The sequence below is a fragment of the Podarcis muralis genome, chromosome 9 (genome assembly GCF_964188315.1).
Source record: "Podarcis muralis chromosome 9, rPodMur119.hap1.1, whole genome shotgun sequence".
Classification (NCBI taxonomy): Eukaryota; Metazoa; Chordata; class Lepidosauria; order Squamata; family Lacertidae; genus Podarcis; species Podarcis muralis.
The window spans coordinates 56,132,671-56,159,362 of NC_135663.1; the positions used below are offsets into that span (position 1 = coordinate 56,132,671).

A 26,692-nucleotide genomic window follows, 5' to 3' on the forward strand; every position below is an offset into this window, starting at 1 on the left:
TGCCACCAAGTACTAAGTCATCTTTTGCAAAGGGATCAGATACTTATTTCCCTCATTATAATGCACATCAATCTCTGACTTTTGTCTTCTGGGTTTCTGGGGGGTTTCCTGTTGTTATTCTGTCTCTCACAGCTACAATAAACCTACCATTAAAATTATGGACTGGTCATTTCTTTGTCCGAGGGCAAACGGGCAAATTTAGCAGGGGATCAAATACTTTCCCCCCTCACTGTATACCCAATGACACCTAAACAGCTACATTGTGAACCAGATCCCTATTGTCGACCAACTCCTCTACAGTTTAGTAGCTTTTCTAGTATGAAGCCTTCGTCATCTCCTGCAAAATGTAGTCATGGCCACAAACCTGAATTACAGGGAAAGAGGCTATCAATGGCTAACCCACAAGAGCAATGCTGGAACTCCCCTGGGTAACTCACAATTCTAAATGCTGGAAATAACCAATGGGGAGAGCACTGTTGCATTCAAGTCCTGTCAAGGGAGGCTGGTCCATTAGACGCTGGAGGACTGTATTATTATTATTATTATTATTATTATTATTATTATTATTATTATTTGTATACCACTCTATAGCCATAGATCTCAGGGCAGTTCACAACATAAAATCACAATGTAGAAAACACAAAATAAAAACAAAGACAACCCAATAATCCACACTCCCACAAGGTCACTAGAGGTCCATCAGCCAAAGGCCTGGTTAAAGAGGAACATTTTCGCTTGGCACCTGAAGGTATATAATGAAGGCACCAGCCAAACATCCCTGGGGAGAGCATTCCCTAAATGGGAACCACTGGAGAAAAGACCTGTTCTCCTGTTGGCAGCCTCTGGACCTCTCATGGAGGAGACACCTGAAGAAGGGCCTCAGAAGATGATTGAAGGGTCTGGGTAGGTTCACATGGAGAGGGGCAGTCCTTGAAGTATTGTGCTCCTGAGCCCTTTAAGGCTTTACAGGTCAAAACCAGCACTTTGAATTGGGCCCTGGCGTGGAACTCACCAGGAAGGAGGATGGGGATAAAACTAGAATTAGTTGGCTCTGCCTATCATTGGCTGTGGATCCACTTACTGCTGGCCTTCTGTCCCAAGGAGCACCAGCCACCATTGAGTCCTGCTTGGGGACTTCTGATAGGCAATTGGTTGGCCACTGCTGGAACAAGATGCTAGACTAGAACCTGACCCAGAGGGGGTCTTCATGGGTTCTAATGTAGCAGCTTTTGAGAACGCAAGCAATGTCCTAGTTGCAGCACACCCTTTTGTATTCTGTTTCACACAGAAGCCCTACAAGTGCAACTCTCACAGATATGAAGAATGAAAATCTGCAGCACAGCTTTTTTTGTGTGTGTGATGCCCCAGATGGAGGAAACTCACAAATTATACTGCAGTGCTGGAAATAGTAATAACCGCCCAAGTCAATTGTCAGGTCCAAGAGTCTAATCTAATGTGTGCAATCAACTAAAAGCTTTTCAGTCTCTGGGCCAGGGCAATTAAAGTCTAAAATGCAGCCAGTGAACTAGAAGTATATGCATTTGTATAAACATCAGAAGGGTAGTGCCATAGTGGTCACTTTTGAATAGTAATTCCAAGTATCCATCTGCCAGTTCCCAACATTCTGTAGCACTCCCAACAACTTGTCACGCTCAGCATGACCAAGAGACGGAACCCAGGATGGGGCTAAGCAGAGAGGCGCAGGCTCGATAATTAATAGTCGGGCAGCGGCGTAGCGTGGGTTGTCAGCACCCGGGGCAAGGCAAGTAATCTGCACCCCCTAACCCCTAACCTGCCACCGCTGCCAGCTTCTTCTTGCTGCTGCCTGGGCTGGGGTATTTACGGTAAGGTAGCCACGACGGCGGCGGGTCTGTGTCAGGTGATCTGAGGCGAGTTGCCGCTGGCGCTGCCGCCCAAACGACGCCGCTTGCCCGGAGGAGGAGGAGGGCAGAGAGGCGAGGAAAATGCAACATGGCCCAGCAGCTGCAGCAGCGGCGGCAGGGCTGTGAGGAGGGGCTGCCTGGCGCACGCTCCATGGCCCTGACGCGCGGGGACCGCGGCGAGCGCTGAGAGCCGCTGCCAGCTCGTCGGTTCCGCGAGACATGGGGCTCTGCTACAGCCTGCGCCCGAGGCTCTTCGGCGACTCCGGAGGCGGCGAGCGCGCGCCCCCCCAGATGTTGCGCCCGGTGCGGCCGGCCCCCCCTGCACCCCCCACGCTACGCCACTGTAGTCGGGTCACTAGGGATAAGGAGCATCTTTAACCCCAATCATTTTCTTTCTGCACTCAGTACTCCTGGGTGCCACATGTTAATTTCAGGAAGGAAGTAAAAAGCTGTTCTTGAGGAACGCAGTGCAGTGGTTCCCAAACCTGACATTGCATCTTCTGTAGCATTTTGGGGAGGAATAAGTGATATCAACCTCCATTTTCCCCCCAAGGGATGCTACAGAATAATACATTAGGAGCATTCTGGGAAAATAAAATGGTGGCATTTAGGAAATGGCAACACTGAGAAAAGTCACCGCTGTTGGAGAAAGGAAAGTCCCCACTCTCATTTATCCCTCAAGAAAATTTAGGCTTTTCAGATCAGATCAGCCAGAAAAGTGGACCAAATTCTTCCTCCATCCCTAGTCATGAAGCTTGGTGTATAATATCTGCAACCGGAGAGAGGAAAGAAACTGACCTATTCCTGGAAAAAGAATTCAATTTACAGCAGCTGATCACACTTTAAACCACCTGGTGAATTACACGTCCACAGCCAAAGGAAGCACAAAGAGTGCATGAAAATTAGCTGGCAGATCAATCCATTTATCAAGAAAGCAGCGTTTCCATGGCTGAATATGTCAGGCCTGGTACACAGTCAGTCTCCAGTCACCTGAGGTCCCCACTCTTAATGTGGTGGATGGAGTGCTGGACTGAACCTTTGAGCCTTACATAAAGAGTGCCCGCACTTTCAACCAAGCCTACAATCAGAGGTTCTATGTGACAGACACACAGGGGGCCTTTTACAGACAAGGTGAAGGTAGAAAATCTGAAAACCGCTGTTATGTAGAGAGGCAACTCCATGCCACAGATTTTTTCTGTCCACACATCTCGATCCTTTTCTCCCATGGATATTCTGAATGAAAGCATCAAAACAGGCCAAACAACAACAACAAATGGTTGTTTTTCTTTTTAGCTCAAGGTCAGGTTCTGAGAGTAAAAACCCTTGTTGAAATTACAGCATTCACACTGTAATTTATAATCACATTTTAATCAGGAAGCAAGAAGACTCTTCCCGGCTTCAAGTTCGGGTTAGTCTTTTTAAGCAGCACACCTGACATGATGGATTAACTTCTTTTTTTGTTTATTGCTCTGGTTCAATTATGCCATCCCCCAGAATCCTCCTGATGTGAGGACGTTTACCCAAATAATCAACATTGCAGTGAATAATGAAATTGTTTTAATTGCAGGATAAGTTAAAATCTTCGGCTTCCCCTCCCATTTTGTGTCTCAGTGAAAGACAAGAACTCCAAAGCCCCAGATTTTGTTTCCGAAGTAGACAAACACCGCCTTGATTTCTCCAATGTGACCTTTGCAAAAACTTGCCACAGCTACATGAAGCTTTGACTCGATTCACCAGTGTTTTACTGAGGTGAGGAAGGCCTGAGTTGAGTTCAAATCTTCCTTCAGCCTTCTCATTAACTGGACTTGGGCAAGTCATTGTATCTCGCCTACGTACCTCATAGAACTGTCATAAGGAAACATCCGGTATTTGTACTGGATTTGAATTGATTTGATGTATATGCTGTTGTTTTACATTGTGTCTGTGTGTGCCTGTATGTAGTTCTTTTAAAAAATAATGTTCTCATATGTACTACTGGTTTCTGTTTTTATATATTTAAGTGTTTTGTTTATGTTTTATTAAATTGTAAATTTGCTTTGGGATGCCTCATGGGAAGGAATTCACACATAAAAAAAAGTAGATAAGAATAGCTAATAATAACCACATGCCATCCTCTGCTCCCTTGACAAGATCAAAAGTGATACAATAAATAATCCAAATATAGCTGACACATGGTGCCCTACAGATGTTGAAGGACTGTGGCTTCCATCTTCCCTGAGCATTGCTCATCCTTGCTGGAGTTGGTGGGAATACTCCAACAACAGCTGTTCCTGAAATAAGTCTCTGGAACATATTGTTTTTCTGATGGGCGCATGATGTGGCAGAAGACTATGAGTTTTAGACCAATGGCTGCTGACCACAGTGACATTGCATTTCTATGTTCAGTCACCATTTCATATTTATAAACAGCTTCAGGGTAGCTTTTTCTGGATTGGGGGTGGGGAGACGTCATGTTACTAAAGCTCTGATTCAGCAACGTTTTCCAGACATGGATGACTCTTGCAAGTGATTTCCATGATTGTGACACATGCTGCGCTTATTGCCTAGTGCAGTGTTTCCCAACCTTCGGCCTCCAGCTGTTTTTGAACTACAATTCCCATCATCCCTGACCACTGGTCTTGCTAGCTAGGGATGATGGGAATTGTAGTCCAAAAACAGCTGGAGGCCCAAGGTTGGGAAACACTGGCCTAGTGATCCATTGGATTTCAACTAAGATCTGGGAGGAGGAGCACAGACCATTCGGCTGCCAGTGTGCAAATCCAATGTGCTCTAATTGTATAGCTTCAATTGTGGGGATCTCTCATGAAAATTATCTCACTTCGGGGAAGTATATGTGCATTAGCACCAGTGCTACCAAAAGGAAACATGACTTGGGTGCAGACTCAAACTCTGAGCGATATCAGCGTGATTTGCACCATGCTCCTTCCGCCACAAGTTAGAATTGTCTCTTCTTGATCAGAGCTGGCCCTGCTATGTAATAAAGTGTGGTGGCCTCCTTCCTTTACAGAGCACGGAGGTGGGATAGGTGAAAGTGGGGGTTGATATCTGAATGGGGTAATAAGACTTAAACAGAGAAGTGAGGAACCAGAGGAACCAGCTCCTGAAATTGTTGGACTCCAACTCCCACAAACCCCAACTAGCCCAATGATGGGAGTTGCAGTTTAACACCAGCTGAAGGCTACAGAATCCCTACCCTGATTTAAAGCTGTAGCATGGAGGTGTCCTTTGGGCACCATCAAAATGTATTGGGCTGACACTGTTCCTGGTACAGAGCTGGTCTGCAGGAAGTGAAGGATGCCTTTGGTAAAGCTCATGGAGCTAATCTAAGTTCCAGAACTGATATCAGATCAATAAGAACCTGCTGGATGCATCTTCTGCTTCCTGTTGATCAGCCTCCGAGCTGACCAGGAAAGGAAGACAGTTGGCAGATATGAGGAGATAAGAGAAGTACTCTCTTCTGAACTGTTCCTTGACCTTTATTTTCTCTCACTCAAGTTGCTGGAACTCTCCGTTGGCAAAGTAACTACATAGGAAATGAGATCACTTTAGGTAGGTAGAGAAACATGACTCTAATGTATGCAATTCACATCCTGACGCATATTTTAGATGTATACTGATTGACTTCTCTTGAGATTTAAAATTAAGTTCCTTCTAAGGCAGTCAAAGCTTTCTCGAAAACTACTGATGGCGATATTATTAACCTTAGCTATTGAAATTCTGTTAGTGCCACCTGATTTATCTGTGGTACATCGTATCAGCATCTCATTCTTATCCCCAGTCTCTGGAATTTACAACTTTAGGGTTTCTTCTGTTTGTTTTTCAGATGAAGGCATCAATAAAAGCAAACTGTGCTTTAAACTTCTTCTGATACAGATTGCACATAAGGGATGCATTGCCATTTTTTTATCTCTGCTTTCTTTTTTAAGAAGATGTATATTTTATTTTTCTTTGCTTAAAAAAGGGTCAAGCGCTCTCTCTCTCATCTCTCTCTCTCCTTCTCCTTGCACAAAAGTGATGTCACAATCTTCAAGAATATAAAAAGCCCTTTAAATGGAATTGGGGAAACCATATCTCTGCAAGAACAAAACAAATGTTTCCATACGGACTGTATGATAATATCACACACCTACCCAAAGAAAAGAAAACAGCACCTTATACCAGCCTCTCTCAGCCTGGGATACCCAGATATTGTTGGACTATAACTCCCATTGATGACCGCTCAAGAACTCACCATGAACTCCTCCCTTGTTGTCTTATAATGGCAATGGTGTCCACCTGAAAGGGGCTGGAATTGAGTTCTGGTGAGTTCCAGCTGGGGAAAAAGTCCTGTTTACATGGATGTATGTGTTCATTCATTCATTCAGACTTGTGGGTCACTTTTCTATGAATTAAACTACTCAAGCACAATAAGATAATATAAAAACTACAATTCAGTGTAAAGCAATGTAAGATGAGCAGCAAGGCTTCGGGTACCAGAATCCGTGGGACAAAGCCAGTAGTCAGACCTCCAGCTCCAAAATGGGAGTCATTTCTGGTGGCCCATTAGAAACTATCTGTCAGTTTTGGCCCTACTGCATTCTAATGCTTCATTGTAACTCAGCCCAGGCCACTTGGTTTACAATGATACTGACCACCACCACCACCCCATTACTGGTCCTCTGTCCAGGATGCTTTGGTGGGAGCCACCAAAGAGAATAACTTCCACTGTTTTTGTTTCAGAAATGACATCAGGAGAATACCACAGCTTGATGTATGTCCACATTGTCTCTTGATAAATGTAACATCTGAAAGCAGCCTTCCAAAGGTATGCGGCCATTGACTTAGCAGCTCACACTGGATTTTACAAGAACACATTTGACTTTTTACAGTTTCCTGCAGTAGTAAACTTTATCCCTTCTGACAGCAGAAGTAATTGCTGTGTGCAGAATAAAATTGATTGTTTAAATAGTTGAACTCCATTTTCTTGCTTTTTTTTTACGGTTTAAGGCTGGGGTCCTTTTTCTGTTCCTTTCCCCATCAGTGGACGGATCCTGGCTAACTCTAAGGAAAAACAAATAATTGTGACTTCTGGTGGTAACATATGGAGAAGGGTCAGGCTCACCTGTCAAATTTGAAGACAGGGCAAATTTAGGCAAGGGTGATACTGTGTGAAACCTGCCCTGCTTTCACCAGCAGAACTTTAACTTCTCCCCTCACGGCTGAAAGGAAGCTTGACAAAACAACCCTCTGAAACTGCTGGGTCTTTCTGCATCTGTGATATTTTGCAGCCTCTGTCTTGGAACAGTGTGTTCCAAGACAGAGACTTCCATCAGAAGCCTCTAGAGTATTTATGCAGCTCAGTAGGTGGACAGAGGAGGACATGTCTTCTTTCCAAGTCATGCTTCAATTTAGCTTTGCAGCTCAGTCCAGATCCCACATGTGCCAAGATGTATACATGGAGCTCTTGGGTATGCAGGCTGTCCCACTCATTTCCATAAAAGCAGGGGATCCTCACATTCAAAGACATGTGTAGGGCACTTAGTGCTACTGCCAGAGAGATATTTACCTCCAAGTGCATATGCAGGAAAAAGTAAAGGCAAAGGACCCCCAGACAGTTAAGTCCAGTCAAAGGTAACTGTGTGGCTGTGGTGCGCATCTCACTTTCAGGCCGAGGGAGCCGGCGTTTGTCCACAGACAGCTTTCCAGATCATGTGTCCGGCATGACTAAACTGCCTCTGGTGCAACAAAATACCATGACGGAAACCAGAGCACACAGAAATGCCTTTTACCTTCCTGCCACAGTGGTACCTATTTATCTACTTGCACTGGCATGCTTTCAAATTGCTAGGTTGACAGAAACTGGGACAGGAGCTCACCCCGTCACGGGGATTCAACCTTCTGATTGGCAAGCCCAAGAGGCTCAGTAGTTTAGACTACAGCACCACCTGCATCCCTAAGTGTATATGCAATGGACACAGTGCCCACCCCATAACAAATCTCTGGATTAGGCTTTTGACTATTCACCAGTGGACTGGTCTGCACACGTATATTCATCATTTGGTGACTTCAGCCTTGAATGATGCTTTCATGTGTGCATGAACCATCAGTGTTCAAATGCCACAATGAAAGTTTAGAATTGGAACTGACTCACATGGTTCCTGCAGCATCAAGTGATAGCATCTTTACATGTGTGAGGAGACAGCCAGAGATCTAATAACATAGGCATAATTTTCATAATCTCAGTACTTTTTACAGGCGTCTGAGGACACGTTCAGCTGCCAGTCATCACAGGTAGAGTGAAGAAGTGTACAAAAATCAACAGTGTGATGTACATGTGTTGGTGATCTGGCCATTAGGAATGGAGACATGTGGAGTCCACAACTGTCATGTTATATTATGCACAGGCAGGTGAGGAGCTGCCCAGCTGTTCAGAGCTGTACAGGTTGCCTATAATTAGGATTGTGGGATGTGCTTCCTGCCTTGAGCCACAGCTTTTGACTGATGCTGCAGGTAGCTCTATAAACGGATGTTTGAACCAAATAGAGCATATAAACCTCCCAGCTTCTCAGTGCTTTGACTGCCTGATTTAAAAACCATCATGGATCAATTTTATCACCAGTCAGATCAAACCTCAAAAGCTAATCAATTTTTATATTTTCATGGGGGGGGGGAGGAAATTACATATTAAAACAATTAATCTGGAAGTGTGGCAATTCCTGACTGAGAACAACTGTAGCCTGGTGACTTAACGCAACTGAGCTCTGAATCAGGAAAGCCCTTAATCAATTCTTACCTTTGCTATGATCGTATTAGGTGGCTATAAGGAAGCTCCTGTTCTTTTATAGGAACTGTGACAGCAGAGACCATTCAACAAGTGACCCAAGGGTTAATGCTGTTTACAGCAGAAAGGGAGGTGTTGCCTAGAAACCAGTCAGATTGGCATGATCTTTGCTGAGTGTCAGGGACTGGGCAGAGGGGGAATGATGGAGACCGCCTGTTCAGCCTGACCCTTCAGAGAAGAAGAAGGCAGTTCAGAATTGCAACAGGGTTTGAGGGAGGTCACAGCTCAGAGGAAGATGAGGGGGAAAGTTGGGAAATAAAGGGAGAGGAGCGGGAGGCAGAGCTGGAGCAGCTGGCTGACATGTTATCACTAGAAAGCATTCCAGAATCACCATCTCCCAGAACTCAGCAAGCCTTAAAAGTAGGAGAGCAAAGGACTCAGAGACAGATGGCCCTAAGCTGAAACCATAAAGGGGGAGTGTTGTTGTTGACAAATGAAGAAGTGGGAGAGAAAGGGGTTGGAGATTTACTCGGAGCAACACCATTTTCCCAAGAGGCTGCATTTCTAAGCCTCTCTGTGTGAGCATTGAACAAAAAGCAGTTGATAAGAACTTTCCTTGTCTTATCCGTTCCTGGCAACCTACTGTGGGGGTTGGATCCTCTGACACCTGACGCTGAGGTAACCCAGCCAACATGGCCAATGCTTAGAGATTAGTGGGAGCTGAAGAACATCTGGAGGGCCATAGGTTCCCCACCCATCAGTGGAGTCTGGGCCACTAGGGTGTGTAGGGCACTGCCTCACCAACAGCAGTCTGCCCTCAGCCAGCCTCCAGCTGCCTGCCGTCTTACTTATATGTAGCCCAGGGGGTAGCACATTCTGTCAGCATCTAAGCATTGCCCTTGTAAAACTCAGCAGGGGAGAGGACAGGGTCAAAACTCTGCCTTTCAATGGCATCTCTGTCTTCTACCCTACCTCCAAAGGGCACCTGCCACCACTGCTGTCCATGCTCAAAGGTACTATGCGATACTGATGATTTGCAGCCCTGGAGTTTCCGGCTGCTGTGACAAGATACTCAAAAACTTCCATTCTGTACTTAATGCACTATATTAACACCAAGTCAAACAATGTTTTCCTTTTCCTGTGAATTATTATTACAGGCCCTCCAACATTTCTCCGATGAGGATAGGGATGCCCTACTCAATAATACTAATAGTAATAATAATAATAGTAATAATAGTAATAATAGTAATAATAATAATTTTATTATTTGCACCCCACCCATCTGACTTGGTTGCTTCAGCCACTCTGGGTGGCTTCCAACATATATAAAACATTAAACATCAAAATCTTCCCTGTGCAGGTCTGCCTTCAGATGTAATCTAAAGGTTGTATAGTTACTTATCTCCTTGACTCAGGGGTCACATAACTCCATACCCTCCAACATTTCTCTGATGAAAATAGGGACATCCTAAGGGAAAGCCAGGACGCGGTTGGCGCTGTGGGTAAAAGCCTCAGCACCTAGGGCTTGCCGATCGAAAGGTCGGCGGTTCGAATCCCTGCGGCGGGGTGCACTCCCGTTGTTCGGTCCCAGCGCCTGCCAACCTAGCAGTTTGAAAGCACCCCCAGGTGCAAGTAGATAAATAGGGACCGCTTACCAGCGGGAAGGTAAACGGCATTTCCGTGTGCGGCTCTGGCTTGCCAGATGCAGCTTGTCACGCTGGCCACGTGACCCGGAAGTGTCTCCAGACAGCGCTGGCCCCCAGCCTCTTGAGTGAGCTGGGCGCACAACCCTAGAGTCTGTCAAGACTGGCCCGTACGGGCAGGGGTACCTTTACCTTTACCTTTAAGGGAAAGCCAGACATTCCAGGATCAAATCAGAAACTGGGATGGCTTCTGTAAATCCGGGATTGTCCCTGGAAAATGAGGACACTTGGAGGGTCTGGTATTACAGCATTATTTCACTTAGGCCCATCTTGTTTAAGAAGCTTGACAAATGGCTCCTATGTGTCTGTGTAGCTTAGAATTGTTTATTTCTGTTCTGTCTGTGCCTTCCTCCCTGCCCCACCCAGTCAGTCCTCAAATCCTTACAATTTACTTCTCTCCTCTGAAAATGGAGCTTGCTGGGTTGTGTATCACAAAGGAGCTCAACTTGAGTGCACCATGCACCCGCGTAAAATAAATTTTGGCCAATATAATCTATAATCCCTGACATGCCAGGTGCTCAGCTTCAATCTGCCCAAACTCTGTCTTCTTGCTCTGTTTATCATTATGCTGCAGTTTTACTGCCTGGTAGATACTGTTCATTGATCAAGGCCTAGAAAAAGTCCCAAGTTCAATAGGACAGGCGGCACTTTGGCAGAGAGAAGCTTTTGTTTTATGACTGTCAGCACTATGATGGAAATTTTATCATGGGACGCGGCAACACCACTCATATCCCCATAATTTTATTAAGCAATAGTGCAAGTGGTCTCGGTAGACTGAGTAGATGACATATTTACATGAACAGCAAATATTATCCGCCTCATCTAAATTAATACGGAATGAAATAGGGAGCTTAACTAGGCAGGCCCGAGCTGGGCAAATAGATCATGCGTTTGCTGAGGAGGAAAGGAAGGAAGAGAACATTAAGAGGCTTGTACAGTTGTTGCCTGAGCAATTTTCGCAACTCGGAGAGGGAAGACGCAAAGGGACATTCCACACATTACATTGCTTAAGCATTTGCCTCATGCTCAGAGACACCAACGTCTGAGGAAGGTGGTGATTCAGGGATGGAGCGAGGGCAGAATTAGGAGGGTGTGGGTGAAGCCATTGTGAAATCTCATAGATTACCAATAGAGCCTGTAGAATTTGCTGATAGTGGAAGGATTACCAAGTCAACCAAGGTATGTCTTTAATTGGTGGAGGCTGGTCCATCAGGGTGAATGGACTACTGCCCCACCAACATCATCCAGTCCCTACTTCCTTATTTACAGCTGGTCCATGGGGTGACACTGGCTCTCAACTTCTTCCTTCTTCACCTTTCTAGAACAGGCATAGGCAAACTCAGTCCTCCAGATGATTTGGGACTACAACTCCCATGATCCCTAGTTAACAGGACCAGTGGTCAGGGATGATGGGAATTGTAGTCCCAAAACATCTATCTGGAGAGCCGAGTTTGCCTATGCCTGTTCTAGAACTTAGAAGGGAGGAGAATGTAGCTCCACCTACTGCTGGCCTCCTATAGCCAGCCACCATTGCCTTTAGTAGGGCTGTGCACCAGATTTTGGCCAAGTCCTCAGCAAAGTCTGGCATATCTGGAAGTACTTAGGCATTAGATGAGTTGGACACAGACAACCACAGATTGCAACACATCAGGTTGGATGTCCAAGAGTAAGGTTTCCCAAACTTGGGTCTTCAGCTGTGTTTGGACTACAACTCCCATCATCCCTGCTAGTGGGATGATGGGAATTGTAGTCCAAAGTTGAGACCCAAGTTTGGGAAACCCTGGTGCAGAGCAATGTGGCAGTTGGGAAGGGCACTGGGAAGGAAGCAGAGACAGGCACAGAGCAGGAAAAGCCTGTGAAAAGACCTAGACCTACCCTGACTGCCAGGAGGAGCTAGCAGGGTTGCCATATTTCAAAAAGTAAAAAGCAGGACACCCGAAAGTGGTTGAGCTTTTTTCAGACAAACCCCAAAGTTGTTGAGTTGTTGAAGCACCACAAATTTTCAATTGACTTGATCCAGGAGAAAGTGCTGCCTTTCAGAACCACCACCACCCCGACGTCAGTTCCGCCGCTGAATCCTGGTAATGCCCAGGATGGCAGCCCTAGGAGCTAGGAACTTGCCACCTGACTCTCCTTCCTGAAAGAAGCTGGACAGCTGAGAAGCAGTTTGCAAAGGGACACTATGGACCATGCAGGACAGCTGTGTGTAAAATGGACATCAAAGGTCATGCAAGTTTGCTGCTGAAGCCATCTACAGAAATGGACAAGGGTTTATCTCCACTGTCTATATCAGCGGTTCTCAACCTGTGGGTCCCCAGATGTTGTTGGACTACAACTCCCATCATCCCTGAGCTCTGGCCTTGCTAGCTAGGGGTGATGGGAGTTGTAGTTCAACAACATCTGGGGACCCACAGGTTAAGAAAGGCTGCTCTATATGCTAGCACGGAACCTCCCGAAACCATAAACGCTCCCACATAATGATAACGTTTCTATATCAGATGATTATATCGCATGTAGAATATTCTCAACTAAGGTGGGCAACCCTCACCTCACTTACTTGGGACTAAGCCCCATTGAACAGGACTCAATTCTTAGTAGACATGGTAAGGCTTGTGCAGTAAGTAGAGATTCCACAAAAGGCTCATAACATGGAAGTGTATGGGTTCTTGTGAAGACACCTTCAGTATAAGTCCTCTTTTGCTTTCAGACCATTATAGGTGAGGCAGCTTGTTGCCTGAAATATTAAATTGACTTTTGCCTTTTGTCATTGCCAATGATCAACACAGAAGCTCCTATTGATTTTCGGCATCTTTAGTTTTTATTGCTGAATGTATGCTGGCAATTCATAAAATCCATGCTTTATGGTCTTTAAGATGAGTGAAAGTGATGCCATATCCAATTAGAGTTAATTTGTGTGGTGGGATGTGAGGTTCATGGAAGGGAAATGTATTTGTGTGGCAAAGCAAGGATCATCTGCATATGGGCCTGCTATCTTTCTGGAATGCAACAAACACTATAAATCTGGGCTGTTTTACCTACAAATGGAAGGGAGTAATGTGCGCGTAGATCTCTGTGAAGTAAACTATATAGCATCACTTTGAAACGGTGCTGTGAATACTAAATCCCTCATATCAAGCTCTGCGTGCTTAAAATCAATTTCGCATTTACCGTCTTGATTGATTCATACTAAAAATGTCTCATAATAATTTTGTACACCGGAGAACTTTTGCACAAATATTTCTGAAATGCAATCAACATCAAAACTCTACTGCATGCAAAAAAATAAAAAATCATGGGCATACTAAAATATACGACGGAGCTTCGAAGATGCATATGGAATATCAGACGATGGGACCTCATGCAGAATATTTTATAGTAAATGGAGTTGCCATTAAATTATCCCTAAGGTGGGATTCAAGGTTGACAGCAGTGGTGGCTTTCCTTTTTAGCAGGTGTGCCCTGGGTCCAATTCAAAGTATATGAGTGTACCACTCTAATGTGCATTACAATGGATACACAGCCTGCCATGTTTGGCTGTAGGTTTATGATTCAGGAAAAAGTTATCAGTACGACCCTGGAGAGGCAGGCAGGGATGTACAGACCAGACTATATGCTGTACATGGGCACATCTGTCCTACTCAGTTGACATACCATGTAGCACAGGCTTCCTCAACCTCGGCCCTCCAGATGTTTTGAGACTACAGTTCCCATCATCCCTGACCACTGGTCCTGCTAGCTGGGGATCATGGGAGGTGTAGGCCAAAAACATCTGGATGGCTGAGGTTGAGGAAGCCTGATGTAGCACCTCTACTGTAGCATAGTCCACCATGGTTTAGCTTGCTATAGAGAACATGTCAGTTTACAGATGTTGCTGGACTCCAAATCTCACCAGGCCCAGCCAGTATGGCCAATGATCAGAGATGATGAGAGTTGTAGTACAGCAACATTTGAAGGTTCACAGATCCTCCAACCCTGATTTAAAGGGTCTAGCTCAAAGCCATTCATCCAACAGCATTCAGAAAACGTTTTGCATGTTCCACCTCCTGTGATATCAGAGCACCCCTGCTGATCACTGGAGCCACTGACAACGTATCTATTCACACATTACAGTGCAGATCTACAGATGGAACAGAATGCATGATGTTTGCTGTCCAAACACTTCAAGAGGGACAAGACAAGCCCAAAGTGGAGAATGGCTAAAATAGCCCCATCTAACTTCTGGAGGATTGGAGACAGAGAAAACCAACTTGCTGTCCTCTAGGAAGCAGAGAATGAAAAAAACTATGTTCCCCACCAAAAGGGAAGCATGGGACTTTTTGAGTCCCATGACACCCCTAATGATTCTACCTAGAATTGTCATGGAATTAAGGTAAATCCTGTTGTTCCTGGCACCCCTGGGATCTCATTAAAGGTTTTCAGTGTCAAGGGCATTGTGGATGCTTGGCACAATCCTTCTAATTCAACCTTTAGGATAATCTGGAGTAGGCTTTGCGTTTGGTGTGTGTGTTTAATACTGGTTGGGGAAATCAATGTAACGATCAATACTTTTTGCACAATGTGATAAGTTCTTGAGAGGACAGATATAGTGTATATAAAAAGCCACGAATAAGTACAAGTTAGAAGGATTTTCGTTTTAACCAAGTGTTGATATATTTTCAGCTTGAAACGTAGTGAGCTTAGCAAACCTCTATATTAATACAAGACTGAAGTGTTCAGGCAGAGTAACTGCAAACTCTTAATAATGAAAGAAGGAAGAGAAGATTTATTTACTGAGGTCACCCACTGCAATTCGCTTCACCTGTTTTTATTTGGGGGCAACCCTGTTCTACACTTACCTAAGATGGTCCAGCCTTGCTACCCACTCAGTGCTCACTTAAATGATGCATTCCCCATGCCTACATCTGTTTCCCTGTAGGAAAATATTATGTGGCTGCCTTACTCCCTATCACATTAATACCTGAAGATAAAATATGCTACAAAATGTATATTTAGTGACGGAAAGCATTCCAAAATATAACAGACATTATCAGGCAGATCAAAAATGCAGATTAATCTGGAAATCAGATCTATGAATGGACACGTGTAGAAGTGACATGGACTAGAAACAGATTGGTCCCTGGCTGAAAGCATTTTCTGGTTCTGATCCAGCACCTGTTGCCAGAAATGAACCTGCATATTCATGTATCAGTCTGAAAGAGGCACCTGCTCTTGCATGACTGTGTGTCCATGTTTATAAAATTGTCACCTGGAAAATAGGCCTCCCTTAGGCATGCTTTGCTTGAGCTCATGATATTTCCAAGGGAAAGGTAATCACTCTCCCCACTGATCTTTTGACTAAAACGTGTGTGATGAACGTGAACTGGCCCTTTTCAGAATGATGGCACCGCCTCATCCTGTCCTAAACAAGAAGAGAAATTTGCCAAGTGTTACTTTGTTCCTACTTGACCTTTAATTAGGTAGAGCTTGAAGACTGGATATTCTGAAGGTGAATTGCAAAGGTTAATTGTCTTTTATCTAATGTTGATGATGACAGGCTTTGTGAAAATGATGGGATTTGGGGTGGCAAATGAGGGAAGGGAGGACAAAAGAAAGAAGAGACGTTTGTTTATCTGGCACGTCAGATAACTCTAACCAGAGGTTGCTCTCCAGTCTCCAGCCTCAGCGATGAATATATAGCATGCATTGCACTAAAAATATGTCAGTTGCTACAGAGTAGTATTTTGCATTATGGAATGACTAACGCGTAACAGAAATAAAGCCACCTACTTAGCTTTGCCCATCAAAAATCCTCCCACGCTGCACAAAGCCTGACTTAACTTGGCTCGGTTTCGGTGGGGAAACTGTGAAACTGGCTCCCAAGATGGCTTGGTTTAGGACCACAGAACTGCTGAATCAACCTCTTGAGGGCTCCCTCATTTCACATTCCTTATGCCATATGCTGTAATTCTGAAACATCATCAATCTACCATGTGCTGGAGGACAGCATTGTTTAAAGCTCTCCATCTGCGGCTAGTTTTGTAATATGTAGCCATATTTATCTGGAAATGGAAACTGGACCAAGCGGTTCTCAAGTATGTTACAACCCCCCAGCACCTATTGATACATCAATGCAACAGCAGGAATAAAGACCCCCTCCTCCTTCTCTTCCTCCTCCACACCCTTTGATCACCTTACAGCAGCCTCTTCTGGTTTTTCTAGTGAACTGCCTTATTTCTTGTTGATCCATGTTGCCCTGATGCAAACCACCTGCCTACAGTGACAGGCTTGATTTACCAGTTTGTCTTCACAGTGCCCTGAACAGGCTGCTATGTGACCTAGATACATTTTAGTATATACTGTCGTACCTTGGTTCTCGAACAGAATGCATTCCGGAAGTCCATTTGACTTCCAAAAACATTTGAAAAGCAAGGCACGCCCTCTCATTGGCTGTAGGAGCTTCCTGCAGCCAAACAGAAACCGTGGAAGCCCCATCGGACGTTCAGCTTCCAAAGAACATTCGCAAACTGGAACACTCACTTCCGGGTTTGCGGCGTTTGGGAGCCAAAACGTTCGAATCACAGGCCATTCGACAACCAAGATACAACTGTAAGAGTGAGATAAGAAGGACCAAAACTGATCAGCAGGGAGTGTACATCCACATGAAGGTAAGCCCTAGCAGACAGCAAGGGTGGTCAGAGATAGGTCCAATGGAAGAGACAATTTGTTCTGGGTTCTGGGTGCTAAAGGAGCCCCTGTATCAGGAGTGAGGGACCTTTGCCCCTCCAGATGTTGTTATGCGGCAATCCCCATCATCCTGGAGCATGTCTATGTTTTCAAAAGGCAGACATCTTTTTCATATTAATTCCAATGTGCCATGCTCTGTTAGCCTCTGTGCTAAACTGCTATAACCCACATATATGGGGCTGCCTCTGAAGAGCATTCGGAAATTGCTGTTAGTTAACCACGCAGCTGCTGGACAGCTAACTGGGACCAGGAGCGATGAAGATGTCATGCTAGCACTTCATCAGCTGCACTGCCTCTTGATCTATTTCCAGGCCCAATTCACAGGGACCTTTAAAGCTCATCATGGCTAGAGGATGGGGTACTGGAAAAATCCCTTGCCTCCACGTGTGGCCGCCCATACATTGAGATCGTAGGAGTGCTTTCACCAATAGCTTCACCAGCAGTCAACCGTTAACATGCTTGCAAGACCAAACGTACCACCAAAAACTAAAACTAGCATATTTGCAATCCTACATTTCATTTCCTTGAACTCAAAGGGCCTTTAAGTAAATGTGCACAGGATCGATCTGTTAGAACTTGCTGTTCCTTCTTAGAATTGTCACTTTCAGGTAGAAATGCTGCTTTTCACTGGTGTTGTTAATTACCTCAAGTTAATAATATCACCTGAAAGATTCTTTTTTTATAGGTTTGCATAGTCTATTCATCCAGAAAAAAATGTCAAGATGATGTTTTACACACCCTATAAAGCACAATCACCTGCCATCTGAGACCGATAGACATATTTCAATGATTGCAAATGGGAGAGGAATGGAAATAAAAGATGCTGCAAGAGTTGCGCCATAAAGAGTGGAAAATGCAAACGCGAGATTTATAGCAATAGGAGCAGGATCAGTGTGGGACACATGCTTCACATGTGAATGCTTCTCTTCCATTGCCTTCAGATCCCAAACTTGCTGCCTTTGTGTCATTATTTAAGGAGTGGTTCAAAGTCAGTTCATGCCTGTGTAGTGAGCCAAAGCACACAGGCGTACAAGCCTTCAAAAAGCAGCTCATCCGATTGTCAGCTAACTATTTCAAACTATACAGTGAACGTTTGTGTAAGTATATTTCCATGGGCACATATGCACATATGCAAGATCACTTGGATTTGTTCTCCATTTGAGCAAGGTTAGCCAATGGAGTGCTCTCCAGGTGGCATTGAACTACAACTCCCATCATCCGTGACCATGCTGACTGAACTGAAGGGAACTGGATTCCAGCAACATCTGCAGGGAACCATTTTGGATCTCCCCGACTTGATATGGCTACTCTGTTGCACTTCACAATCACTAGGTACGATCCAGTCAAAAGTTAAGTACATTTAAATTGTGCTGATTTCAGCAGGGGAGTTACACTGCAACCCTAATCATGTCTACTCAAAAGTAAGCCAAATAAAATCCACATGAGTCTGCACTCTTACACACACTTTGATGCTTTTTGAGAGCATGCTTAGGGGAGATATGCGAATTTTAACTTATGCTAGTGGTTATGAACCAGAAAGTAGTAGGTAATATTTTAGTTTAATTAGCCAAGAGTTTAAGGATGTGCTCCTGGGCATGTATGCAAAACATGCACATGCTTAGCTGTTCACAGAGAAAATGCCTGTGCATTTAGGGACACACATTTAAAAATTGCAAAGTGGTTTTGCTAATGCAAAGGGCTGCACTGCAAAGGATTTGGACACATTCAACATGCACCCCAGTGTTATGCATGCTTACTCAGGAGGAAGTCCCACTGTGTTCACTGGGGCTTTCTTCCAGGTAAGCGCAATACAGCCCTAGTTAATTTTTATGACGGTGCTCCTTTGAAACAAAACACCACGGATTTGTGAATTAAAAGTATGAAAGTTCATATATGCATTGGAGACGGAAGCTGGAAGATCAAAGCAAAAGCACATCAACCCCCAGATCTCTGGATGAAAACTTGCTTTCCATCTCTCTCATTTTTGTTCTGATCTGTTTCATCGCAAATTCGTGCAGAGACTAGCAAGGTGAAGCGCCTCCCCTTCCTAGTTTTCAGTTTTGTATCAAGTGACCTTTCCAATGTGCCCAGCACCTTTGAAAATATCACAACACACATTCAAAGAGAGACTCAGCAGTGAGCTTTATTACGGTTCCTCTGTAGCTAAGTGCTTAATGAAACTCTAACTTTTAAATGGACTCAGAAAAGGGGGCTTAACATAAGCTTTATGCTTACAAATAAAAATCCATAATGCTCTTAGCAAATGAAAAGCTTATTGCCAAACTACCCAGAAAATTAGATGGCAGGTCCTGTTACAGTGTCTCCAATAACCTGGGATCAACAAACGGTTGCAAGAGGAGTGAGATTTTGCTCCAGGCCATAGATAACCAGGGATAACCAACTTCTCTATTCTTGGGGCCCAGCGTACGACACAAGTCCCAGATCAATCTGGCCTCTTCATGGATGATCAAGACTTGAGTAAGGCAGGTATTACTTTGCATTAAAGGCTTCAGGTATGCAGCACAGTGCACTCAGATCCTAGCACGAGGTCATTGATTGTGGGGAATGAAGAATGAAAGTGCTACCTGAAAGATCTCCCCAAGAGGCAAATAGTTCTTTGCTTTTTTCTACTGTGGTTGCAGAGCATCCTCTCCCCTAACAAGAGGACTCCTGTTCAGGATTTTAGCCAGCTATTCTTTTCAAAGAGGGCATTCTATCCATTCAGACCCGTTTTCAGTTCCTCTTTTCTAGCTGACTCAATATTTTGCATATATTCAGTCTTTACTGCGTGGATCTGGTTCTGGTTTTGTCTGCCATTTCCTTGTGTTTATTTTTGGCATATATTATAGATATATACACTTTTGTAAACTGTGGTATTCCCCCTAAGAATGCTGGCGCATCCTCCTTTTCTCTGTTTCAGTTCCCTGCTTTCTGTATTTGTGGGAGTAAGATGTATAAAATTTGCAGCATCTCGTTGCTTCTTTAAAGTGAAATTTTAAGCAACATTTTTTTTTTGCCCTGCCTCGATTTCATTTGGCAAGGCAACCAAACCACATCAGGAATCACTAACTGATCTTTCCAAAGCCTGGCCGTACTGTGCTTTCGTAAACAAGAGAGATAGATTTCAGGTGGAGAAGTATTTGTGCTGCTAGCGAGTTCGTTGCTGTTTTGATCCAAGTATTCTTTCTAAAGCCAGAAGCAATTTCTCATAATAAAATAGTAGGTCCCCCACACAAATAAGATTTCAGAAACCTTTTTTTAAAGATAGCGTTACACTGCTAGGCTGAGTCTGCTGCATTTCAGATAGAAGTTAGGAGGAGACACTGTTTTAATCAGGTTTCAGGCAGGCCTTTGTGAGAAGACATAAGCTCCATAAAAGGTTTCCATAAATGAGCTGAAGTCATAAGGAAATGGCCAACTTTGCAAAGAGTTATCCAAGGAGGGATCTCTCCAAACTGAGGGGAACGGTGGGGGATAGGAATAGTACTAATATGGCAAATTAAGCTCAGTAGTATGACTGCAAAATTATGTGCATTCCTCCCCTGCTTGCCCAATAATCTTAACTTCACAAATACAATGATGGGATCAGAGCCAACTAGGTCTAATCAGGAAAGAGATATCGGAGGCATGGCTGGTAACTGAATAAAAATGTCAACTCAGTGTATGGCAACTGGAGAGGCAGGAAGCGAAATCCTTGCAAGAGATTAAGAAGTGGAAACCAAGAGAGCCTGTTTCAAAATGCCTTCATAGAAAACTGCGGCGGCTGCATTTAGAATAGTCTGAACAGATCTTACCAGCTCATCTCAAGAAAGGTAACACAGAACACCCTATGGCACTGCAAAGGGCAAACAAACAAAAAATTAGAGGTTGGGGCCATTTTCCTCAAGAGTAAGTGCTGATGTTTGGAGACTTTTTGGTTCAGAAAACCCAACAACAAAGAGGGTCATGATACCAGTTTACAAAATTATTCACATTCTGGAAAAGTGGGTCAAATGGGCTTCCTCCCCCATCTTCCTCTTCTGTAACATTAGAATTTGGTCTAGGGATCATCCAGAAATGCGGGTTGCCAGGAGAATCAGGACAGACAACAGAAGATCCTTCACATAGGATAGAATTAATTTGTGGGATGGGCCACTGGATGAGGTGAAGGCTTTCCAAGGAGATTAGGCACTATCATGGAGAATATGTCTATTAGACATGGTGGCTAACAGTGGTGCAGTTATGTAATTTCAGATCCTTTTAATCATATTGTTTATTCCTCTGCTTGCTTCAAAATATGGTAAGCCAGCCCTGCTGCATTTGGAGGTCTTTCTGGCATTTGCCCCAAAGTTATGCCCTGGTGGCAAAAATGAGAGCTAACAGAATCTCCAGGTTTAGAGCCAGCAATACTTCTGGATACCAGATAGATAGATAGATAGATAGATAGATAGATAGATAGTCAACAAAATATAGGTATTATGAGCATTAAGGCCAAAATCCTAACCATGTCGGCTCAGAATTAAGTCTCACTGAATTCAGCGGGACTTACTCCCAGGTAAGTGAGCTTAGTGTTGCAGGTACATCAGGAAATGGCATGGTCCACTGGTGGGGCCACAGCAAATTTCTGGTATCTGGGCTGCTTGCAAAGATTGCTGAGATAAGTCGGCTTTGGTTTGACCCAGCCAAAGCAGTTCTGTAATTGTAAAACACAGAGGCAGAGCACAGGCAGGTTCTAGGGTGAAAAAGTAGACTACGCAAAACCAATCAGGTCTGTCCTCACCTGAGCTAATCAGTAAATCAAGTGTTCATCTTTGAGACCTTGGCATGACCACCTACTTCTGCTGCTGTTGTTAATATTATTTAACCATTCTTAGCATTAGTTTCAGTCACACACACTCACCATGCTCTACAAATTAACAGAAGCAGCCCCTGCCCGAAAAGGAGCTTAGAACCTTAGGCTTCAATCTTATGCCTGCATACCTGAAAGTAAGTCCCATCAAACTTAGTAGGAACTTCTGTGTAAACACACCTCAATTTGTCCTGCAAATGTGATCAGTGTAGGGGAGAGATCAGTGACTACAGTTCATTTGCTTCTTTGCAACTTAAAGCAGCCTCTGAGCTTCTTTTTTGCTGTGTTTTCCTGATTCTCGTAGAAGAAGCCCAAATGCATCATGCTCACGAGCCCTCTACACCCCAAACACACAATGCGTTCAACCTCATGTGCAGAAGGAAGAGAGGTCTCTTTTTAATAATACCAGCATCTTTAAGTTGGTATTGCATCACTAGCAGGGGTGCCAACAAAGCTTAGTAGCTAGGAGAAGGAAAGTGTTGGCTGTCCCTTATATTTATTTATTTATTACACGTTTAATCCACCCTGGAGCAAATGCTTAAAAAATAGCTGATCATACAGAATGCACTGTGTATACAAAGACGCACACGCACACCCCAAACTCATCACCAGCTTCTTTTTAGCCTTGTTCAATAAAATGGTATCTTGCATACACACCACCCCCTACTGGTGATTAATAGAATGCAGCAGACCAATTATCAAAAAGTATTCGCTGTCTATCCAAAAAGGCTGAGTTTTACCAGGCTCCTAAAAGCAGCCAGGGGAAGGCACAGGAGACATTGTGGCACATGAGAGGAAGCATGCATGGGAAACAGTGCTCTTGGAGCAGCCCTGAGGACCATCTGACGGGAAAGTGCTACCTACCTAGATAGGTAGGTAGGTAGCATAGGGCCTACAGTCATACATGTCCAGCATTTAGACAGGCAGGAGTCCAGCCAGATCTGAAACCTAGGTACATGTGCACCACATGAATCAGCTGCACCTGCATGAGCATATTGGATCTCACAGATCAGCACCACGGCGACATGTCCTGAACATGCAGATGTGCTCCACTCTAAGCCAACGATATGTGGGTTTCTATCGCTCCTCTGTCTTCTGTGCAAGGATAAAGTTGCCTGCTGCTTTCTCTAAGACACCCAAGGCAAAGAACGGGGAAAGGGGGCATTGGGAGTCCCCTTTCATCCTGGCTGCTCTCCTCAAGGTCGCCCACTGTCTCCCAGCCCCTGCAAGAGTGGCCTTAATTGCAGAGCTGCTCAAGGGAAGATTAATGGGAACACATCTCCCTCTCCCTCAAACCGTGGTCTGCAGAAAGACCACATGCAGCGGAGAAGTATCTGCCAGTCCCCAAGTGATGGAGAGACGTGTGAGACGTAGCCCAGTTTAGGATTTCCACAGAACTTTGAAAGCGGGGAGCCATTTCCCTGCGGGGAAGTGCCCTTATGCCGTCCTCAAAGAAAACTTTGTTCACAATTCTACGTTATGTACCACAGCTCCCTGGGAAGAGGCAAAGGCGGCAAACTGTGAGGGGGTCTCAGTTCACTGAGGGATGGCATTGCACCAGGCTAGAAACCGAGCTCAAAACAGTCTGGTCTTGGCTCTTGAAACTGTGTTCACCACAATAACGATCACTACAAATGATCATCTCAACAGAGCTGGCATTAAAATGCCATGTTCTTTAAGCTCTTGAAATTCAACAGCTGAAGTAGGGGAGGGGTTGCCATTTTTTCATGCATGCTTTCTTGGAGGTAACTCCCAGGGAACTCGGGGGGGGGGGGTTCCTTCTGAGCCGACTGCGCATAGAAGCATCAAGCTGTAAAAAGTTTATGTGGGGAAATGCATCCTTAACAACAGGAAGCAATGAATCACAGTTTGGGGGCATGAAATGTCCACCACCAGCACCCCAATTTCAAAGTTCCCACACCACGCATTTCAATATTTGAGGAAATGAAGCAACTCTTCGGAATGAATAAATAGCATGCCTGCCACATGTAAGGACATGATAATTCTTTCTGAAAGGTTTTATAAGGAAAGGGCTGTGAGACAACTATTCCTCTTTCACACAAATTATCTGATTCACAGTGCAGTGATTTTTTTAATTAAAAAAATACATAAATTATTTTTTCTTTTTCTAACGACTTTCTTCTCATCCTCTTTTGATCCTCTGCTACCCTTATATTTGCATTATTTCACCTTAGTCCCCCCCCCCCATTTTTCACTTTACCTCTCCCCATGCGCCCCATTCCCCCTTCTCTCGCCATTGCCTCCTTACTCTGCCTTCTCCCCGATTTCACCGCCCGCTTTGCTTCCTAGGAAGCCCCCTCCCCTTTTGCAGGGAACAGGTTCTAAACCAGCAGCTTCATGGCGCATGCTCCCAGCAACCAAGCATGCTCCTTCAGAAGGAGGGAGCCTAAAAGGAGGCAAAATCGGATGGGGAAGTTTCCTTGTTTAAAAACCCTCCGCTCCGCGATTCCAATGCAAAGTTTTCTCAGCTCCCCTCCCCCCAGCAAAGTACGTGGCTGCGTCCGCATCCTTGGAAAATCCCGGATAGTTGCCGTGCGTGGCTTGTAGTCCTGAAATGTTGAGCCTTGGGCTTCTGGAGTGTGTGTGAAGCGGGAGGAAGAGACTTTAGACTAGAGTGAGGGGATCCGCAGAGGGCAGGGAACCCCATAGATCAAGAGCCGAGCAAGACAAGGAGGAAGATCGCCCGATCATTCTCCCAACAGGCTATATAGGCTGGAAATCGGGAGGGAGGGAGCTTTGAGAGGGAAGTTTTGCTGAGGAAGGAACAGCGGCGGCGTGAAAGGGGAAGCCACCTTTCAGCTCTTCCTCCGGCGGACGATGATTAACAGACCCGGCGCGCCGCTGTCCGAAGTGCTGATGCAACTGACGGGAGGAAGCAGCGCTTTATCATTAGGATCATGATTAGGAAGGCGCAGCAGAGGGAGGGAGAGGGGGAGGGAAGAGGAGAAGCGCAGCCGGGCTTTTGCCATCTAATCTCCAGCGCCTGTCGTCGTCCTCCTCCTTCCTCCTCCCCCTCTCCCCACTACCAGAGCCTCCTCCTCCTCTCCCCCCCCTTCTTCTTCTTTCCTTCTTCTTCTCCTCCTGTAGGGGCCGGCGGACGGGGCTGCGCTCCTCCATGCCCACCCTTCTCTTCCCATACCCCCACACCCGGCATCTCCGCGCACCGGCAACAGAAAGCGCCTCCAACTCCTTCGGGCTGAGCCTGAGCAAAAGACACCACCACGAGAGGCATATCTCTTTCTCCCCCTTTTCACAATCGCTCACACACGCTCTCCCATCTCTCTCAACGCGGGGGGATGGGGGGAAAGACGATCACACGTACCTTGAGCTCTTCAATGTCCAGATCGGGTGCTCTTTCCATAGACCGAAAGTGAACGCCACGGAGGTGGGGAAAGAGGCGAGGTGGAGGGAGGAGGAGAAGAAGAAGAAGAAAAAGAGGTGGCGGAGGAAGAGGAAAACACCAGAGAAGTTGTGCCAATTTCTTCCTCTCTCTTCGGAGCGAGAGCGAGCCAGCCAGTCATCGGTTCTCGGCGCTCCGTTTCCAACGCGAAGTCAGCCTTGCCCTGGCAATCCGGGCGGCTCGAGTCAATGGCATCCTCCGCCAAGCGCGCCGCCTCCCAGGCTTCCCAAAAGCAACAAATAAATGTGGAAAGGGAAATCAGATGCCCCGGCCCTTCCTCTCAATCTTTCCTTTTGGGGTGAGGAGATGGGGAGGGGGAAACCACACACACCTCCCTTAGCGACCGGGGTGGGGGGAGGAACCGACAGGTGATCTTGGGAGCCCCCGGATCTTGTCCTGTGCCGAGGCGAAGGAATCGAGGGGGGCGGGGAGAAGAAGATGGGTTTCCCGTCGGGGTGGGACGCCGAGGAGAATCCTCTCCGCCAAAGCTTTCCTCCCCGGCCGCCGCCTCAGCAGCCGGCAGCGGCGCCTCGCTGGCAGCCGAGGCGAACAGCGGCGCCTGCCTTTCCCCCGGACGGCACCAATGCAGCAAAACGGCGAGCGAGCGTCTCCTGGTGCTGCGCCTCCTTCGCCCAGCCGGAGAAGGCAGCGAGCGCCCGGCAAGAGCAGCGGCGCAGCGCGGGGCTGCCCGGCATGCTTACCCCGGCCAGCTCCCCGCGGGCGCCCGGGAGAGCGAGCGAGTGCCGGGCATCCGCCGCCGTCCCTTCTCGAGCTTTCACCGCTTAGTCCTGCATATAGACGCCCCAATTGTTGTGCGGAGGCTCTGGCGAGAAGGGAGCTGGAGGAGGGAGGGAGGGAGGAAGGGAGGAAGGGGAGAAGGAGAAGAGAAAGTCTGCGGGGGAGATATAGAGACGCTCTCCCTCCCCCTCTCTCTCTCCTGAAGGTTAGGCTAAACAGAGTTAAAACCGGGTTGATTGGGGAAGGGGGGTGGGAAAGAGAGAGAAGGATCTCTCGCAGGGAGAGGAAGAGAAGAGTAGAGGAGGGGGGAGATTTCTCTCTCTCTCTCTCTCTCGCCCCCTCTCTCCTGTTTTACTGTCCTTCACCGCCAGGTGACTGACTTCACTTCTCTCTTCTCACAGCCAGCACTGAGGGGATTTCTCTCCTCTGTCAAAAAGCAACATTTCCTTTCCAGGCTGCGGGCCCCGGGTCCTAGCGCTCGCTTGGTCTTGGCACCACTGCTGCTTCGGAGCGAGCAGTCGCGGGCACGCACGGAAAGGCAGACGCCTCTGGTTGGAGATTGGGGGGCCGGCGGTGCTATGGCTGAGTGAAGCTCCGGCTGCGATCTTCGGAGTTTCCCTACATATCACATTCACC

The 26,692-nt window shown here is 45.9% G+C and overlaps 1 protein-coding gene across 1 annotated transcript in view; it reads right to left on the minus strand.

Annotated features, from left to right (window-relative positions):
• SGCZ (sarcoglycan zeta) overlaps positions 1–26,370 on the minus strand; it is a 587,076-nt gene extending 560,706 nt beyond the window's left edge. The window contains exon 1 of the mRNA XM_028743817.2: positions 25,241–26,370. Within this exon, the coding sequence (XP_028599650.1) occupies positions 25,241–25,279 (39 nt within the window). The 5' untranslated portion in view covers positions 25,280–26,370. The remainder of the gene's footprint in view (positions 1–25,240) is intronic.
• Between the last annotated feature and the right edge of the window lie 322 nt (positions 26,371–26,692).